Genomic DNA, 21,024 nt, shown 5'->3' with positions numbered 1-21,024 from the left:
CAGAATGCAATGCAGTGTCACTGGGCTCCCATTAGCAGCTAGCTGCCTCCCTCTCAGGAATGGCACTGAGAAATTAGGGCAACGTGCCTGCCATTGATTCAGTTTGGACTGTGAAATTCTCTCGCTGCCTTTGGCTCATTTTCTTAGGGCACCACATGCTTACAAGAGCATTACGAGTCATTCAGCAATGTATGCAGATTTAGCAAAGAATGCTCAATGACTATTGTACATGAAAATTCTCCCTTCATTAATTTAGACCTTTGGGAGTGAGCTGCATGCTATTACATGTTAGAACAAAAGGTGCTATCTAGAACTTGAAAGTGTTCTTCTCCACAGAGGGTTTTACATGGAACCCAATTGTGTTCTCTTGTGGGGACAGCCGAAGAATACTTTTGGAACCCTTTTTTTCTAAGTATATAGGCTCCTATACATGCCATACTAATGCTCTATTCCTCTGGGGCCACAGGCTTTCATCCACATTGAGATACTAGTTAAGCATGTGCCATGGGGACGTGTGGGAGTGCTAATTCAGTCGACTCCACAGAACGTGTGTGAGACTATGGGGGGGGGGGGGGGGGGGTGCATATGTTTCATAGTCCCATAGTATGTAGTTGCTGGTATGCCTATCAGAGAAAGAAAGAGTTACAGATTTGAGAAGTGAATTACCTAGCAATGCTAGGTATACTATGTTGTCACTGACTTCAGTCGTTGTCTTCTATCTATTGTTCACCCACAATATAAATGATCTCAGTTAGAGGTCCTGGGCTACAGACAAGTACTCATTCCAAGTACTTATACATAATGATCTCAGTTAGAGGTCCTGGGCTACAGACAAGTACTCATTCCAAGTACTTACACATAAGGATCTCAGTTAGAGGTCCTGGGCTACAGACAAGTACTCATTCCAAGTACTTACACATAATAATCTCAGTTAGAGGTCCTGGGCTACAGACAAGTACTCATTCCAAGTACTTACACATAATCATCTCAGTTGATGTAAGATCAAATGTTCTATTGTTTAATACAAATGCTTGTCAAAAGATGGCTGCCTGATCATTTGTAGAAGCTACTGAAATCGATGAGGTGAATTCGATACCCAAAGTATGTATAAATAATGAATTTATAGTTACAATGCATAATGGACATGCAAACACACGGGCAGTGGACGGTGTGGCTTTCTTTAGCTTTCTCTTAAATCACTGGTCTGGTATCTCTCATTCATCTGGCCCTGATTTAGAAATAAATCAACAGATAAAGCAGGCACACTCTGTAATGAGAGATACTTGCATCGTGACATGGTTTTCCACCAGCCAGAAGGGTCATCTCACCTCACCTCGCCAGAGACAGAGCTCTAGTCACATGAACAAAGAAAGAAAGAAGTAAAGAAATGCACTGTAGTACATCTAAAACTCTCTCTGTACAGCACCAGGAGTGTGTACTGCGAGATTAAGTGCAATTGACAGGGTGTAAACATTTGGAAGAAATGGAATGTTTGAAAACAACAAAGGTAAGAGTACAAGGCAACCAGTGTCATTTAGCTGAGGTGTGTGTTGACTGTCACTGAGTTAGACTGGAAAATCAAAGCTATTTGATGGGGTGAGTTTGTGGCATTTGAAAAGTTATTGCATACAGTATGCACAGTCCTGCGTTTGAAGTCGGGCTTATGTTAGCCGTTTCCTTTGTCTCCCAATCAGATGATGGCTCTGTTCATACATTCTCCGAAGATCAGATGTGAGGTGCCTCGCTCACAGCTAATATTATCTTAGTCGCTCAGACACGGCACGCTGTGAGGTGTGTTTGTGTCAAGGAGAATATCAATAGGACTCACAGAGGGGCCTGTTTATAAATCCCTGTCTCCAAAGGAAGCCTTTTGTGTTCCTAAATATCCCTAAATGAATGTGTTCTCTCATTTAGGTGTTATCCTATTCATGTTTTGTTCTTTTGGTGTGTGTGCATGTGTGTGTGGGTGTGTGTGTAATTATCAGGATTAGTCTCTGTTTTGATTGTTAGAATTTATTAGGTGTACATAAGGAGCCGTTTATGTCATGTTAGGCGGCTTATTTAAACCACACATATGCTACGGTACAAAACACTGAAATATTAATTATTTTTGATGGTTCAGGCAAGCTGGATCAGATACACAGGACTAGATGGTATGTGTTTTTTAGTCTAGGCCATATACAGACATATATACTATATGTGTTTTATGATTTTACCCTTTGCTGGAGAAAATGAGATTGTGAGTTTGCTCATATGAGCACCATTAGTTGGGAGTCAGTTTTGCTGATGAAGACATACATGTAGGTAGAGGAAATGCCCCCTCATAAATCCCCTGCTACTGTACTGTAGTCTGTGCTGCTGCTTCCACACCGACAACACAGCAGAGGAGAAAGGACAGAGGAGAAGAGTTGATAATGTATAGGGCCATTAGGTCTCTAACCCCTAACGCTCTCACTTCACCTTCTGTTCAATACTACCATTATGCCTTGTGCGCCTGGCCTGGGGCCCACCACTGGAGATGGCGAGATAGAAGAGGTAGAGGGAGAGTGGATGACCTGTGTGATAGAGGGGGGGAGAGATGTCATGCAGTACTGATAGTGAGGGGAGCAGGAGCAGCTCATGTGCTAGATAAGAGAAGAGAAGGGCACTGCCACCGAACCACTCTCTGTGATGGATACCTTGGGTCTGACTCTCAGGGGAATTATCCTGTTAGCTATTCTATTGGAGAGAGAGGAAGCGGGTACATAAGTTATTCTGATGGTGTGAAACAGTGGACAGAGGTGACTGTGTGACTGTAATGTCAAGTGATGTCATACACTAATTAATTTTTTTTCATTTTAGTTTTAGAGCGGCTCCTTATGTTCATTATCTGTTGAAATGACACTGATCCAGTCTGGGGTTAAACACTTTCAAGGTACCGGTACGTGACGTCTTCCGACAATATCTTCAGACAGTGCAGAGTACAATGAGCATACTGAGTAGCTCTCCATATAAACTATGGGGCAGGTAGGGAAGAATTAACATTAAGGCTTCTTATTTCGGCGTTGAAGTGTACGACACATGATGCTAAATTGGATCTCAGACGGGTGGGTATGTTAACTAAGCAGAGCTGGGGCTCACACTCTGACTCATAGTAATTCAATCAGCTTGCTTTTGTCAGATGTTGGAATTTGTTTGTTTCGCCTGTGCTCTGCTAAGCCGGAGAGGTCCCGCCTGTGAGGGGTTGACAGACTGGGCCCATACAGCAGCGTAAGGAGATGTTGAATACATAAATAAATTATATGGGCCTGTGGGGGGAGGGCTCTCAACTTTTCTTAGAGGAAGAGCCAATGAAGCTCCACCCCCAGCCTAGCCACTTTTACAGAGAGAGAAGGGGGAGGGGAGAGGGGGAGATGGAGAGAGAGACTAAACTAAGAGATATCACAGTGAGAAACCAGGAACTGTATGGCAGAGTAAGGCAGGATAAGCACCACAACACTGAGGGTTTATGTAAAATATGTCTCCAGGAGCTCCAGAGCCTGATCGAGGCTGGCAGGCAAGGCAGGCAGGCAGGCAGGCAGGCAGACCAGGCAGCACAGCAGGCTACCAGGCAGGACAGCGGGCTGGATGGAGGGAGGGAGTGCCTTTCATCACACAGGTACCTGATACAGTGTCAAGAGCTAGGAAGGGAGAGAAGTGGAGATGGATAGAGGGAGAGAAGGGGACATTGTGAAGAGGGAAGATAGGGAGAGATAAATAACTATGGTGAATGAAATAATCCATAGTTTGATGAGAGCACACTCTAGAGTCATTCTGGGAAGTGAGTGAGGGGTCCCACTGCGCAAAAACTGCTTGAATCAACATTGTTTCAACGTCATTTCAACCCCCCAAAATTATTTTTATGACTTTGAAAAGTCAATTAATTGCAAAAAGTCATCACCAAAGGGAATTTTGTCTTTTTTTCACCTAACTTTTAACCTAAATCCAATCACACTGGGAAATGTTTTGTTGATTTCACATTAAATTCACAACAGACAACTCAACTAAATGTACATCTAAACTAAATGTTGAACTGACGTTTGCACTCAGTGGGGTGAGTGAGTGAGTTTGAGATGCTTCCTGTGGTTTGGAGCTTACAAGGACCACTTCATATCTGAGAGCAGGCCTAATGTGTCCTCTCATTGTGTCTTTTCATTGGTAACATGGCAAAGCAGCACAGGTCTCTAACACCAGATCCATCCACTTCATTCAGGAACAGGAACAGCCACTCATCTCTCCTGCTGGTTGAGAGTAATTGAGGACCATGGGCAACAAAACGCAATGTAATTACCCCCCCTGCACAGAGCCTAGGACTGATGTTTCAAAGTCTCTCTCTAAGTGACATTTTCACTTCAGCGGGAGATAAATGCGTGCGACATCATTTGGGTGAAAATTACAGTCGTTAACTTTCATCACTGTCCATCTATTCATTACATTATATGTTCTGCTGCTGTAGTGTTGTGAAAGAGAGAGAGAGAGAGAGAGAGAGAGAGAAAACAGAGGCAAATGAAATAGCACTAGATTGGTACCACTTTCTGTTGTTTTTTTACATAGAGTTTACAGTGCTTTAAGTGGAATATCATTGGAAACAATGTAGTCACTACTTTATGTGTTACGTACCTATGTGTCGAGTGTGTGTGTTTGAGTCCGAGAGTAAATACATAAACTACTCTTGTCCATACAAAATATATATATTTTTTACACATTTTCAACCACATGATTGACCTCTTCTTCTCATACATTAAGGTGTTTAAAACTAGTTAAAGCGAGGTGTCCCTCTCAGGGTCCGCCCCCCCCCCCTCCCCCCGTTCAGCTGAAACGGTGGCGCAGGCAATGCAAAAATATTCTTAAAAATATTTAACCTCCACACATTAACAAGTCCAATACCTCAAATGAAAGATAAACACCTTGTTCATCTACCCAGCATGTCAGATTTTTTAAAATGTTTTACGGCGAAAACACAGCACATATTTATATTAGACCACCACCGAAACAAAGACAAGAGGCAGCCATTTTGTTCCAGAAAATATAAAATTATAAAAGCAGGATTAAAAAAAATCATTCACTAACCTTTTGAAAATCTTCATCAGATGACAGTCATATGACATGTTACACAGTACATTTATGTTTTGTTCAATAATATGCATTTTATATCCATAAATCACGGTTTACATTGACGCCATGTTCATAAAATTATCAAAAATGTCCGGAGAAATTATGGAAAGCTACGCCAGATAACAGAAATACTCATCATAAACTTTGACTAAAGATACATGTTTTACATATAGTTAGAAAGATACACTGGTTCTGAATGCAACCGCTGTGTCAGATTTGTTTTTAACGTTACAGAATTAGTTGACTATGCAATAACCGTGCTTCTAAACCTGCATTGCTTGCTGTTTGGGGTTTCTGTACAGCACTTTGAGATATCAGCTGATGTACGGAGGGTTATATAAATACATTTGATTTGATTTGATTTGATTTAACCTGAGATGGCGCTCAGACGTAAGCAATATTTCTCCGCTATGTTGGAGTCAACAGAAATACAAAATTACAACATAAATATTCCCTTACCTTTGATGGTCTTCGATCAGAATGTAGTGGAAGGAGTCATACTTACCCAATACATTGTTTTGTTTCAGTTCGTGTGTCCTTATAGTAGCATCTGCTACCACTTTCAGCTGAAATGCATCCAAAATGACTTCTGGTCCCGAACAGTTGCGCATCAAAACTTCAAAATTACATATTATATGTCAACTAAACTGGTCAAACTAAGTGCAGAATCAAGCTTTATGATGTTATAAACCTACAAAACAATTCTCAATTCAACCGGACAATCATACTTTTTCTCAGGCAAGCTGGAACAGAGGAAGGTCTGTGTCCAATTCACGCCCTAACGCACATGTATTTTCTAGCGACACCCACTCTTTCGCCTCCCAAAGGGTCAAAGCTCGCGGGATTTGCACAATTAAACACTCTACTGAATGAGGACATCTAGTGAAAGACATAGAAAGTGTCTCCAGATCCATAGCTGGTTGGGAAGGGTGGGGGCGATGACGTCAAAGTTGCCCCAAGTTTCAGGCTTCCAAAACTAGTTTGGGAGATTGCCTGCCCTGTGAGTTCTGCTATACTTACAGACATAATCCAAGCGGTTTTAGAAGCTTTAGAGTGTTTTCTATCCAATATTAATTATTATATGCATACATTAGCAATTTTGTACAGATTTCTTTTCAGTTTACTATGGGCACGCAATTCATCCAAAGGGGGCAGTATTATGCCTAGCCTTAACACGTTTTAACACGCAATCAGGTACTCTATACGTTCACAAGTCTATCGACCCCAGTGTTCATCCCGCATAAACCCTACAATGCCAACTGGATGAGTGAAATACTCTTGTGACCTTTGAACTCCTGTCCTGACCCTTGTGTGTCCTGACTGCAGCTGGAGGTGTCTGTGACAGACCAGAATGGGAAGCTGGTGGAGGGTCCTGTAGCCCTGCTCGTGGACGTCAATGACCAGAATGACAACAGGCCCATCTTCAAGGAGACCCGTTACGCTGGGGAGGTGCTGGAGGGCTCACCTACAGGTAGGAGACGCTGCTCTCTCTGATTTTCTATGGCCATGTTGGGTAATATTAATTAGTGCACACTGCTGCCAACATTTTGCAATGGATAAAGAAAACAAGCGTTTCTTATTGGACAAGTTATTGGAGACTCTCCCCATTTCGGGCCATTTGGTTCCTACTGAAGATAACCCTGGGTCAAGGGAAAGCTAGTATGAAGATGGTGATTGAGTGTCATTACCAACTGTCTGCTACCGCCAGCAGTAACCAGTCTTTGACTAGACTATATAGTGTTGTATTCATTGTGGTCTCTGTGAAAGCTGCTGAGGGGACAAAAGAGAGACAGGAAAATTTTGGAGTAATTACTTTGTCATATTGATTATTTGTGCTCAGTACTTGAGAACATAATTGTTCTCAAGTGCTTCTTCAATTTTGAAAGACATACACTAAGACACATTATGAAAAAACCCATGAATGTGTCAGAATAATGCACGTGTTTAGTACACACCTTGGCAAACAATGTGACCATAGAAAGGTGAACATCATCAGTTGAACTTTTCATTCCTTTCCTCCTTTTACGAGGTCAGTGTTGTCTTTTTGTTGTTCAATGAATCACACAGGAAGCAGAACATTTGGAAAGTGGATGAATTCTCCTCTCTCTTCTTTCCACTTCTATGGGCTGCAGAAATGAGAAAGTCAGAGAGAGAGCAGAGCCCTTTGAGGTCTGAACTCATTCCACCATATCACACACCCTCCCTTACCACACACTGTTCTCTCTCTCAGCTGTCACTCACTGTGTGTGTGTGTGTGTGTGTATGTGTCTGTGTGTGTGTGTGTGTGTGTGTGTGTGTGTGTGTGTGTGTGTGTGTCTGTGTATCTGTGCGGGTGTGTGTGCATACATATATGTATGTCCGTGTGTATTAGTGTGTATGTGCGCACGCGTGTGAATTAGTGTGTGTGTTTGTGAGAGACAGAGAAAAAGACAGTTAGAAAGAGAGAGAATGAGTTTGCACGACACAAAAGGGAAACTCACCAGAACTTCCAGGATTACGACTTCCCTCGAGCGGATCCTTTGTTTGCTCTTCCCAGAGCAATTGAACTTATTCCAGAGGCTGACCCAAAACAATACAGGTGAAGGAGAGGTCGAGGCGGTCTTCTGGTCCGATTTAGGAAGCGTGCACACCACCCACCACTCGCAAGAATTTTACTTGCTAATGTCCAATCTCTGGATAATAAAATTGATGAGCTCAAGTTGAGAGTTGCTTTTCAGAGAGACACCAGGGATTTTAACATACTCTGCTTCATGGAAACATGGCCCTCTCTGTTTGACTCTTTAAAGCCAGTTTGGTTCTCAGTATATTATTCGCCGACAGGAACAAACATCACTCCGGAAAGCAGAAGGGTGAAGGTATTTGTTTTATGATTAACGACTTATGGTGTAACTGTGATAACATACAGGAACTCAAGTCCTTCTGTTTACCCGACCTAGAATATCTCACAATTAAATGCCGTCCGTACTATCTCCCGGGATAATTTTCGTCAATAATAGCCACATAGGTCTATATCCCCCCCAAATGTTTCCCCTTAAGCAATGGCTTTTTTTCTGGACACTCTTATGTAAAGCCTAGGTCTGTGGAGTGTACGGCTTCAAGTGCTATGGACAGATACTCCAATCTCTACTGTGGAGCTTTGCAGCTCCTTCAGGGTTATCGTTGGCCTCTTTCTTGCCTCTCTGATTAATGCACTCCTTGCCTGGTCCGTGAGTTTTGGTGGGCGGCCCTCTCATGGCAGATTTTCGTGGTGCCATATTGTTTCCATTTTTTAATAATGGATTTAATGATGCTCCGTGGGATGTTCAAAGTTTCTGATTTTTTTTCATAACCCAACCCTGTACTTCTCCACAACTTTGTCCCTGACCTGTTTGGAGAGCTCTTTGGTCTTCATGGTGCCGCTTGTTTGGTGGTGCACCTTGCTTAGTGGTGTTGCAGACTCTGGGGCCTTTCAGAACAGGTGTATACATACTGAGATCATGTGACAGATCATGTGACACTTAGATTGCACACAGGTGGACTTTATTTAACGAAACATGTGACTTCTGAAGGTATTGGTTACACCAGATCTTATTTAGGGGCTTCATAGCAAAGGGTGTGAATATGTATGCACGGACCACTTTTCCGTCTGTTTCTCAAACTAGACACTCTAATGTACTTTTCCTCATGCTCAGTTGTGCACCGGGGCCTTACACTCCTCTTTATATTCTGGTTAGAGTCAGTTTGCACTGTTCTGTGAAAGGAGTTGTACACAGTGTTGTATGAGATCTTCAGTTTCTTGGTCATTTCTCACATGGAATAGCCTTCATTACTCAGAACAAGAATAGACAGACGAGTTTCAGAAGAAAGGTCTTGTTTCTGGCCATTTTGAGCCTGTAATTGAACCCACAAATGCTGATACTCCAGATACTCAACTAGTCTAAAGAAGGCAAGTTTTATTGCTTCTTTAATCACCATCAACAGTTTCAGCTGAGCTGACATAATTGTAAAAGGTTTTTTTAATGATCAATTAGTCTTTTAAAATGATAAACTTGGATTAGCTAACACAACGTGCCATTGGAACACAGGATTGATCAAATCAAATCAAATGTATTAATTTAGCCCTTCGTACATCAGCTGATATCTCAAAGTGCTGTACATAAACCCAGCCTAAAACCCCAAACAGCAAGCAATGCAGGTGTTGAAACACATTGGCTAGGAAAAACTCCCTAGAGAGGAACCAGGCTTTGAGGGGTGGCCAGTCCTCTTCTGGCTGTGCCGGGTGGAGATTATAACAGAACATGACCAAGATGTTCAAATGTTTATAAATTACCAGCATGGTCAAATAATAGGTCTGGGACAGGTAGCACGTCCGGTGAACAGGTCAGGATTCCATAGCTGCAGGCAGAACAGTTTAAACTGGAGCAACAGCACGGCCAGGTGGACTTGGGACAGCAAGGAGTCATCATACCAGGTAGTCCTGAGGCATGGTCCTAAATAGGATGATCGAGCAGCAGTAAAAGCTCTTCAATACTGCACGGTACTGTCTTTCCAAGCTAGTCAGAAGACTTCCAGTTTGGTGTGGCGCCATTTCCGTTCCAATTTTCTGGAAGCTTGCTTCAGAGCTCGGGTATTTTCTGTTTACCAAGGGAGCTAGTTTCTTCTGAGAAATGTTTTTAGTTTGATGGTTACTGATAATGGGCCTCTGTGCTCCTATATAGATATTACATATAAAAAACTGCCGTTTTCAGCTACAATAGTCATTTACATTATTAACCATGTCTACATTGTATTTCTGATCAATTTAATGTTATTTTAAAGGACACAAAAATGTGCTTTACTTTCAAAAGCAAGGACATTTCTAAGTGACCACAAACTTTTGAAATGTAGGTTATATGTATATACGTATCTCCTTAATTCATTCCTTACTTAGATGTACGTGTATGTTGGGTATATGTTGTGAAAATGGTAGATATTACTTGTTCCATATTACTGCACTGTCGGAGCTAGAAGCACAAGCATTTTGCTACACCCGCAATAACATCTTCTGAACAGTGTATGTGACCAATACAATTTGATTTGATTTGAGATGATATCAGGTCCTACCTCTATAAATAGCTGACTTGTGCTCTTATCATTAGCACACAAATAGGGATGGGCACAGCCATTTGAATATTTGAATGGACGTTGGTATTCGAATACATTGCGAAAGTAAGTCGCTCTGGATAAGAGCGTCTGCTAAATGACTTAAATGTAAATGTAAATGTATTCCTTTTTGAGTGAAATAAATCATTTTTATCAATGAAAATCACATAAAATCAAAAGGCTTTGTCTCATTTAAATAAAATGATCTATGTGACATTGCTACACACAAGGATATAGCATGCATTTGAAACACTTCATTTAATAAAATAACAAACTTTAGAATTGAGTTTATTTGACTTGTTCCCCATAAAAAGACATAGGCTACCTAATAGCCTAACGTGTGTAGCTTGTTGCTGTTGGCACTACAGAGGCTCCATGTGTAGCAACATGAAGTGGGAGATCTATAATCAATGCGAAATGGAATAACAATTACGAAATTAAGTTAGCTAAATGAGAAGGAGTAGGCTACAACGAGCAACCGACAGGTGGGCTGTTGTTTAATCTGAATGGAACGTTGTAGACAAGGATGGGTAGCGCAGCAAAATAGCCTCTGGGTATCTTAGCTAGCTTCTTTACATTGATTTGATACTGTAAAGACCGGCACTGCCAGATGGGATGATAGATAACTTATGACTTTTACAAGTTTGTCTAACTAACGCGATTCAGTGGCTACTTTTTCTCTCTCTCCCTCAGGTGTCACACACACTGCTGGCCCCTGCCCAAGTTGCTTAATGTGCAACCTGTGCGACTCAGGAGAGACATGTGCTGCAGCTGTTAAGTAGGCTGGGCAGTAAGCAAGTGTCCAAGTTTAAATAGTTATAAAAAACATCAGAACTCTCTCTGGAAATCTGCAAAATTCTTATGATATTATTTGCATAGTGACATAGTTTCATATGCCTATCCCTACACACAAACAAATATACTGTACATACCACTACATCTCCAAAAGCAGAAGATGAGGGAGGAAAGTCAGCAGGCAAAGAGAGAAATGAATCCCACAGTCAGTAGAGTAACACAGTGTTATTCCCCATGGTGACAATAGTCTTCAACTGCACAGTTTGGCTGTATGGATACATACAGCTTGGCTAATGAAGGCATAATGATGTGCAAACTATCATTGGGGTAATAAAACAGTAGGCACAGAGCTCTTGGTTGCACACTGAACTAATATCAAGAACCAAAGCAGGTTTTTCTAATAGCCAAAGGTCCAAATTATGGAATTACTTTAGATATCCCTGTAGCTCTTAGTAAAGTTATGGTTTAAAGCCTTGCAGTGAATTGGGTGGGATTCAGGAATATGACAGATACCCAGCGGGCTAGGTTTTTATTGGGATATGGAGGTTCAGGCCAAAATACAGATGAATCATCCTAGTTAAAAGTGTGAATCTTTTTATGAGACAAGTTAAGGCTTTGCAAATTCCGCTGCATTAACATTTCAGAACTACACTACATGAATAAAAGTATGTGGACACCTGTTCGTTGAACATCTCATTTCAAAATAATGGGCATTAATATTGAGTTGGTCCCCCCTTGCTGCTATAACAGCCTTCACTCTTCTGGGAATGCTTTCCACTTTATGTTGGAATATTGTTGCTGGGACTTGTTTCCATTCAGCCTCAAGAGCATTAGTGAGGTCGGGTACTGATGTTGGGCAATTAGGCCTGGCTCGCAGTTGGCATTCCAATTCATCCCAAAGGTGTTTGATGGGATTGAGGTCAGGGCTCTGTGCCAGCCGGTCAAGTTCTTCCACACCGATCTCGACAAACCATTTCTGTATGGACCTCGCTTTGTTGCCACAATGTTGCCACATTCGCTTACATTTACATTACATTTAAGTCATTTAGCAGACGCTCTTATCCAGAGCGACTTACAAATTGGTGCATTCACCTTATGACATCCAGTGGAACAGCCACTTTACAATAGTGCATCTAAATCTTTTAAGGGGGGTGAGAAGGATTACTTTATCCTATCCTAGGTATTCCTTAAAGAGGTGGGGTTTCAGGTGTCTCCGGAAGGTGGTGATTGACTCCGCTGTCCTGGCGTCGTGAGGGAGTTTGTTCCACCATTGGGTGGCCAGAGCAGCGAACAGTTTTGACTGGGCTGAGCGGGAACTGTACTTCCTCAGTGGTAGGGAGGCGAGCAGGCCAGAGGTGGATGAACGCAGTGCCCTTGTTTGGGTGTAGGGCCTGATCAGAGCCTGGAGGTACTGAGGTGCCGTTCCCCTCACAGCTCCGTAGGCAAGCACCATGGTCTTGTAGCGGATGCGAGCTTCAACTGGAAGCCAGTGGAGAGAGCGGAGGAGCGGGGTGACGTGAGAGAACTTGGGAAGGTTGAACACCAGACGGGCTGCGGCGTTCTGGATGAGTTGTAGGGGTTTAATGGCACAGGCAGGGAGCCCAGCCAACAGCGAGTTGCAGTAATCCAGACGGGAGATGACAAGTGCCTGGATTAGGACCTGCGTCGCTTCCTGTGTGAGGCAGGGTCGTACTCTGCGGATGTTGTAGAGCATAAACCTACAGGAACGGGCCACCGCCTTGATGTTATTTGAGAACGACAGGGTGTTGTCCAGGATCACGCCAAGGTTCTTAGCGCTCTGGGAGGAGGACACAATGGAGTTGTCAACCGTGATGGCGAGATCATGGAACGGGCAGTCCTTCCCCGGGAGGAAGAGCAGCTCCGTCTTGCCGACGTTCAGCTTGAGGTGGTGATCCGTCATCCACACTGATATGTCTGCCAGACATGCAGAGATGCGATTCGCCACCTGGTCATCAGAAGGGGGAAAGGAGAAGATTAATTGTGTGTCGTCTGCATAGCAATGATAGGAGAGACGATGTGAGGTTATGACAGAGCCAAGTGACTTGGTGTATAGCGAGAATAGGAGAGGGCCTAGAACAGAGCCCTGGGGACACCAGTGGTGAGAGCACGTGGTGAGGAGACAGATTCTCGCCACGCCACCTGGTAGGAGCGACCTGTCAGGTAGGACGCAATCCAAGCGTGGGCCGCGCCGGAGATGCCCAACTCGGAGAGGGTGGAGAGGAGGATCTGATGGTTCACAGTATCGAAGGCAGCCGATAGGTCTAGAAGGATGAGAGCAGAGGAGAGAGAGTTAGCTTTAGCAGTGCGGAGCGCCTCCGTGATACAGAGAAGAGCAGTCTCAGTTGAATGACTAGTCTTGAAACCTGACTGATTTGGATCAGGAAGGTCATTCTGAGAGAGATAGCGGGAGAGCTGGCCAAGGACGGCACGTTCAAGAGTTTTGGAGAGAAAAGAAAGAAGGGATACTGGTCTGTAGTTGTTGACATCGGAGGGATCGAGTGTAGGTTTTTTCAGAAGGGGTGCAACTCTCGCTCTCTTGAAGACGGAAGGGACGTAGCCAGCGGTCAGGGATGAGTTGATGAGCGAGGTGAGGTAAGGGAGAAGGTCTCCGGAAATGGTCTGCAGAAGAGAGGAGGGGATAGGGTCAAGCGGGCAGGTTGTTGGGCGGCCGGCCGTCACAAGACGCGAGATTTCATCTGGAGAGAGGGGGAGAAAGAGGTCAGAGCACAGGGTAGGGCAGTGTGAGCAGAACCAGCGGTGTCGTTTAACTTAGCAAACGCGAGGATCGGATGTCGTCGACCTTCTTTTCAAAATGGTTGACGAAGTCATCTGCAGAGAGGGAGGAGGGGGGGGGGGAGGAGGATTCAGGAGGGAGGAGAAGGTGGCAAAGAGCTTCCTAGGGTTAGAGGCAGATGCTTGGAATTTAGAGTGGTAGAAAGTGGCTTTAGCAGCAGAGACAGAAGAGGAAAATGTAGAGAGGAGGGAGTGAAAGGATGCCAGGTCCGCAGGGAGGCGAGTTTTCCTCCATTTCCGCTCGGCTGCCCGGAGCCCTGTTCTGTGAGCTCGCAATGAGTCGTCGAGCCACGGAGCGGGAGGGGAGGACCGAGCCGGCCTGGAGGATAGGGGACATAGAGAGTCAAATGATGCAGAAAGGGAGGAGAGGAGGGTTGAGGAGGCAGAATCAGGAGATAGGTTGGAGAAGTTTTGAGCAGAGGGAAGAGATGATAGGATGGAAGAGGAGAGAGTAGCGGGGGAGAGAGAGCGAAGGTTGGGACGGCGCGATACCATCCGAGTAGGGGCAGTGTGGGAAGTGTTGGATGAGAGCGAGAGGGAAAATGATACAAGGTAGTGGTCGGAGACTTGGAGGGGAGTTGCAATGAGGTTAGTGGAAGAACAGCATCTATTAAAGATGAGGTCGAGCGTATTGCCTGCCTTGTGAGTAGGGGGGGAAGGTGAGAGAGTGAGGTCAAAAGAGGAGAGGAGTGGAAAGAAGGAGGCAGAGAGGAATGAGTCAAAGGTAGACGTGGGGAGGTTAAAGTCGCCCAGAACTGTGAGAGGTGAGCCGTCCTCAGGAAAGGAGCTTATCAAGGCATCAAGCTCATTGATGAACTCTCCGAGGGAACCTGGAGGGCGATAAATGATAAGGATGTTAAGCTTGAAAGGGCTGGTAACTGTGACAGCATGGAATTCAAAGGAGGCGATAGACAGATGGGTAAGGGGAGAAAGAGAGAATGACCACTTGGGAGAGATGAGGATCCCGGTGCCACCACCCCGCTGACCAGAAGCTCTCGGGGTGTGCGAGAACACGTGGGCGGACGAAGAGAGAGCAGTAGGAGTAGCAGTGTTATCTGTGGTGATCCATGTTTCCGTCAGTGCCAAGAAGTCGAGGGACTGGAGGGAGGCATAGGCTGAGATGAACTCTGCCTTGTTGGCCGCAGATCGGCAGTTCCAGAGGCTACCGGAGACCTGGAACTCCACGTGGGTCGTGCGCGCTGGAACCACCAGATTAGGGTGGCCGCGGCCAAGCGGTGTGGAGCGTTTGTATGGTCTGTGCAGAGAGGAGAGAACAGGGATAGACAGAGGAGTGATCTCTGGACACAATGTTGGAAGCACAGAATCATCTAGAATGTTATTGTATGCTGTAGTGTTAAATTTCCCTTCACTGGAACGAAGGGACCTAGCCCAAACCATTATTACTCCACCCAAAACTTTAAAGCTGGCACTGTGCATTCGGGTAGGTAGCTTTTTCATGGCATTTGTCCGTCGGTCTGCCAGATGGTGGCCCGATTCATCACTCCAGAGATCGCGTTTCCAGTACTCCGGAGTCCAATGGCGGCAAGCTTTACACCACTCCAGCCAGCACTTGGCATTGCACATGGTGATCTTAGGCTTGTGTAGCCGCCTGCTTGGCCATGGAAAACCATTTCATGAAGCTCCCGATGAACAGTTATTGTGCTGACGTTGCTTCCAGCGGAAGTTTGGAACTCGGTACTTTGTGTTGCAACCAAGGACAGACAATGTTTACACGCTACGCACTTCAGCACTTGGCGGTCCCGTTCTGTGAGCTTATGTGACCTACCACTTTGTGGTTGAGCCGTTGTTACTCCTAGACATTTCCACTTCACAGTAACAACATATACAGCAGCTCTAGTAGGGCAGAAATGTGACGAATTGACTTGTTAGAAAGATGTCATCCTAAAATGACCTCTTCAATAACATGCCAATGTTTGTCTATGGAGATTGCATGGCTGTGTGCTCGATTTTATATACCTGTCAGCAACTAAAATAGCCAAATCAACTCATTTGAAAGTGTGTCCACATACTTTTGGCTATGTTGTGTAGTTTCCTGCCTAGTTTGGATTCGATTTAATCTAGAAAGTAGAATCAGGTCCTCCGAGTGACTCGCTTTAATAAGATTGAAGCTGATTTGTTTTATTTTTTTATGATATGTTTCAAAAACGCTGTGGTCTTGATTTAATTTCACTATATTTTCATAACATCTCTTTGGCGCAGTTGCCATGGTAAATCAAATTGAGATGAGGGATCTGACTGATGATGTACAGAGGAGACAATTAAATCCTGCTCTCATTTCACTTCTACAGTGCTCAGGGTTGTTGGAAGCGGGTTATGTGGGGAGGGGGGGGCAGATGGGATACATTTTCAGTCAATCACACACAGTGCCAGTAGAATGTAATGAGATGAATTTAGTGCACTTTGCCCCTGCTCCTGAGAGGTGGCACCAGGTAAGGTGTACAGTAGTTATTTAGCTAGGTGTCTATGTGGACAGGGGTGGGTGTGAGATGAGGTTAATGGGATCAGTCTCATAATTATGCCCCTGCCAATACCATCCTAATCAGGACCTAACCCCACAGCCTCACACTCAACATGCCCCCATGTCACTCAGCAAATGACCACTGACTCCAGCATCATTAATCACAGAGGTGGACAGGTCCTAGATGCGTCCTGGACCTCTGGCCTGTCCTGTCCTGTCATTAATATGGACTTCCCAGGAGGAGGGGTCCAATCAGAGACCTCACAACCCTACTGCTGGCCTCAAACATGCTCCCCAGGGTTAACCCTTACTCTCCCATACCATTACTGTAACACACAACCTGTAGAGGAGTTGATTTGTTTGTGTGATTTCAATATTAATGTGTGAGGAGCAAGCATGTGTTTGTGTGCTTTCCAAAATCGAATACTGTAGTATACTGTAGAATATTACACTACACATTAACATGTGTGGTACTTACTATAGAAGTTAGTAGTATAGTGTAGAATACTATAGTAAATATTACATTATTATCCCCCAAAAAACACTGTAGTAAATACTACAAAAATGTCTGCAAAAACACTACAGTTAATAAATAATAAACTACATTATAAACTGGGTGGTTTGAGCCCTGAATACTGATTGGCTGACAGATGTGGTATATCAGACGTATTCCACGAGTATGTCAAAACATTTATTTTTACTGCTCTAATTACTGTACATTGGTTACCAGTTTATAATAGCAATAAGGCACCTCGGGGGTTTGTGATATATGGCCAATATGCCACTGCTAAGGGCTGTATCCAAAAACACTACAGTACATTCTACAGTATACTACAGTCCACACAAAACACTACAGTAAAAACTACAGTATACTACAATCTGAAAAACAATACATGAATTACTATTGATTATACTACAGGTTTTTTTCGACAGTTTTTATATTATTGTTAACTTTTATTGCTGCAGTATACTACAGTGAATACTACAGTAAAGAGAATATTAACACCTGAGTGAATACTGTAGTATTTAGGCCTTCTATAGTATTATTTCATGTGGGTTGCCTTGTTTTATTTACCTCACTCTTTACCCTACATATGTTCTGCAATATTCCACACCATATTTCTTCAAGAATAACTTAACCATACCACATTATACTTAGTATAGTTGCCCCCAAACAAACCCTCTAAACTACCATGGAAATTATGGAAATTGTGTTTGTGTGGAGTGTGTGTTTTACTGTAGTATGTTATAATACAGTATGGTGATGTGTGATGTGTTTGTCTCTGTTGTGGGGGCCAGCAGGCAACAGGGGAGGCTGCAGGGGACAATGTCTCACTGCTCCTGACATTTCTGTGCAAACTGATAACTGAGCAACCCCAAGCCCAGCTCTCCTGGCAAGCCTTTCTCCCCTTCTGTTTACTTACCCACACTCCTTTTCAGTTCCTTTTTTACTCTTTCTCTCTCTATCTTACTCCTCTCTCACTGCCATGCATGCCCCAAGGTTGTTTGTACATTTCGACATGCACTCTCGTTTGCTTTTTTTTTTACTCTCTCAATTTCTCGTATTCCCCAAGCACCCCATCTTTTTTGACAGCCTTGGAATAGTTGGTCTGCCTTGCTACAGTTCTTGAAAACATTTACAGTACATCTTCAAGGTATCTGTGTGGAATAAAAGGCATGCCTCTATTTCGCCATTTGTGTTGGGGGTGGCTGTTTTTCTATATCTGCCCTCAGTGCTCAGGCCATGTTATTTTTTTGTCAGCTAAGTATTTAAACAAATCCTTCTCATAAAATTGAACATGATGAGGAATAAATAAACATATTCCAGATAACTGAGTTTGTGCGAGTTTTACCATCAAATTTGTGTCTCTATCATAAGTAATTAGGGCCTAGGCTCCAGCTGTAAGAGTGGATGTGCCTCTGCATTCCTCTACGCAGTCTGACTCTGCTTTGCTCTCGGCTCAGTTTCCCAAAAGCATCTTAAGGCTAAGTTAATCGTAAGAACCTTCCTAGGAGCATCGTTAAATCTCCAAGCTGTTTCCCAAAACCATTGGTACTAAAGTTGCAATTGAAAATGCTTCTTATTTACTGACTGCCTCAGACCACTCGTAGAACAGACATGTGCGTTGTCAGACCATTTTTTGCCCTTTATAAACAGATCTCTGCTAAAAAATAGAATCGAGATGTTTGTCTCTCTGTGACGTCCAATAACTTCAGAACGCAGTTGACTAGAATTACAAAGTTGCCAATGTCTGCAATTGTTAGGCTACAAACAACAAAGGATGATTCAAATGAAAACTGGGATTATTGTATTAAAATATAAATATAGTTGGCTACATAGGCCTGTACAATTATATTGAAATCAATTTCAAGCTCACTCAATTGATATCTAATTTGCTATTTGTAGGCTACTGTCTGTACCGCAATATATTTCATGATGTTTAACAACATGTGTGCAATAGAGTAGGCTAAAAACATTTGGGATCCATGTAGAACCCTCTGTGGAAAGGGGTCTACATGGACCCATAAAGAGTTCTACCTGGAACCAGAAGGGTTTTCCCTGGAACCAAAAAGGTTTATTCAAAGAGTTATCCTATGGGGACGGCCGAAGAACCCTTTTTGGTTCTAGATAGCACCTTTTTTTCTACGAGTGTAGGTGATAATATATCGCTTGGAGCTGATCAGTATTGTGGAATAATTCTAATATTGAGGTAAGATGTATAGACACATGCTCCTGTGACAAGAGACGAAAAGAATCTGCCCACTCCATCAAGCAATGGGGACAACAATACAGGGCATCCATGGGACCTCCTGGAACCATGGACCACACCTGCAGAAACTGGACAGCAGGGGGACCTCCTGGAACCACGGACCACACCTGCAGAAACTGGACAGCAGGGGGTCCTCCTGGAACCATGGACCACACCTGCAAAAACTGGACAGCAGGGGGACCTCCTGGAACCATGGACCACACCTGCAGAAACTGGACAGCAGGGGGACCTCCTGGAACCACGGACCACACCTGCAGAAACTGGACAGCAGGGGGACCTCCTGGAACCATGGACCACACCTGCAGAAACTGGACAGCAGGGGGACCTCCTGGAACCACGGACCACACCTGCAGAAACTGGACAGCAGGGGGACCTCCTGGAACCACGGACCACACCTGCAGAAACTGGACAGCAGGGGGACCTCCTGGAACCATGGACCACACCTGCAGAAACTGGACAGCAGGGGGACCTCCTGGAACCACGGACCACACCTGCAGAAACTGGACTGCAGGGGGGAGCAGAGGAGATACCTAGCATAGACTTCTCCCAGCTGACTGTATCCCCTGTAAAAAGGTATATAAAGAGAACAGAGATCATAAGAGACCATGATCCTCAACATATATGATTTGGATATCATAGAGAATCACAGGCAAGGTAAATTACTTTATACTATACTCTGTTTGTATTGACTACTTCGACATTAAGGCACGAGCAAACTATTGACTGGTATATCTTAATAATTGTATGGTACTCTGGAAACTCACACAAGAAGCGAACGACATTGAGTAGGAGAGAACTTTACCCCTCAACTGAGCGAGGTGTATAGAACTCTTGAGATCAACAGGTTCCATCTTTTGGGTACCAGAGACAATTGTAGTTTGACAAGATTGAAAAAGCCCAGAAATAAGTAAGCCTCGTAGGCAGTAAAAACAGTAAACAGCAGGCAGTAAAAAGTGTAACCATAGGAAATTCAGACTAAATAAGAAATAATAGTATTATAAACAGAGGAGGCTGCCAAAATATTAGTACTCTTATAAAGACCAGTTTCGGGAAGGACCAAGGGACTGAGCATTTAAGGTAATTTAACTATTTTTGCTATTTAGTCAATATTGTTAGAAGTGCTAATGCATTTAATATTTGCAATAATTAGCTGGCATTGGTATAAAATGTATTAAGGATTGATTGAGCACTATTGTTGTATTAAGGAGAACTGTATGACCATTGAAGTGTGATAACGTGTATAAGACAAAAAACTGAGTGATTTAATAAAAGCTAGAAACATTGACAACTAGGCCAGTTTAACGATCTGGAGAGCAAACGCCTTTGACACTCTCACTGAACAGAAAGTGACACTGGTTATAGGTTAATTAAGGCTATAACACTAAAGAATACTTGATTGTCTGGACAATAAAAAGTATATCAGGGATTAGAAGTTACATCCCACATATAACAATACTAGTTTCCAAGCGACTACTAGCTGACAAGCATAATAATCAATCAGAGATTATTAGGTATTGATATATAAATAGATAAAAAGGACAGGTGATTAAAAGGAGATCTTAGTATAAACTTGACTAGCTAGAAGGAATATAATACTCTAAGAGCCCACGATAGAATTATAAAGGGAGTGACAACGTGAACGAAGGAACAAACCCAACTCACACGAAGGGCCATTACGAATAAATAAGAGTGGTTGGTAGGGCCGCACGGCTAGGCCCTTGTTACACCGAAGTGACTAAAATCCTAACGTACTCTGTCTAGCCAGAGGACGGGATAGAGGCTTTTGCTGCAGGCGACGGGCAAAAGTCAGTACCGTGACACTCCAACGACACACTTAGCAAATGTTTTTTCTGTGTGGTGTTTTGAGAAACACATGTTATGTCTTTGGCTGTTGTAAGAACGATGCATCGG

General features: G+C 43.6%; 1 protein-coding gene across 1 annotated transcript in view; it reads left to right on the top strand.

The window, feature by feature from the left end:
• Positions 1-21,024, top strand: part of LOC115109350 (cadherin-13-like) — a 635,591-nt gene that overhangs the window by 326,230 nt on the left and 288,337 nt on the right. The window contains exon 7 of the mRNA XM_029634155.2: positions 6,460-6,604. Coding sequence (XP_029490015.1) covers positions 6,460-6,604 — 145 coding nt within the window. The remainder of the gene's footprint in view (positions 1-6,459; positions 6,605-21,024) is intronic.

The sequence above is a fragment of the Oncorhynchus nerka genome, linkage group LG25 (genome assembly GCF_034236695.1).
Source record: "Oncorhynchus nerka isolate Pitt River linkage group LG25, Oner_Uvic_2.0, whole genome shotgun sequence".
Taxonomy (NCBI): domain Eukaryota; kingdom Metazoa; phylum Chordata; class Actinopteri; order Salmoniformes; family Salmonidae; genus Oncorhynchus; species Oncorhynchus nerka.
Note: the sequence above shows the minus strand (reverse complement) of the source record. Positions and strands in the feature narration are given on the sequence as shown.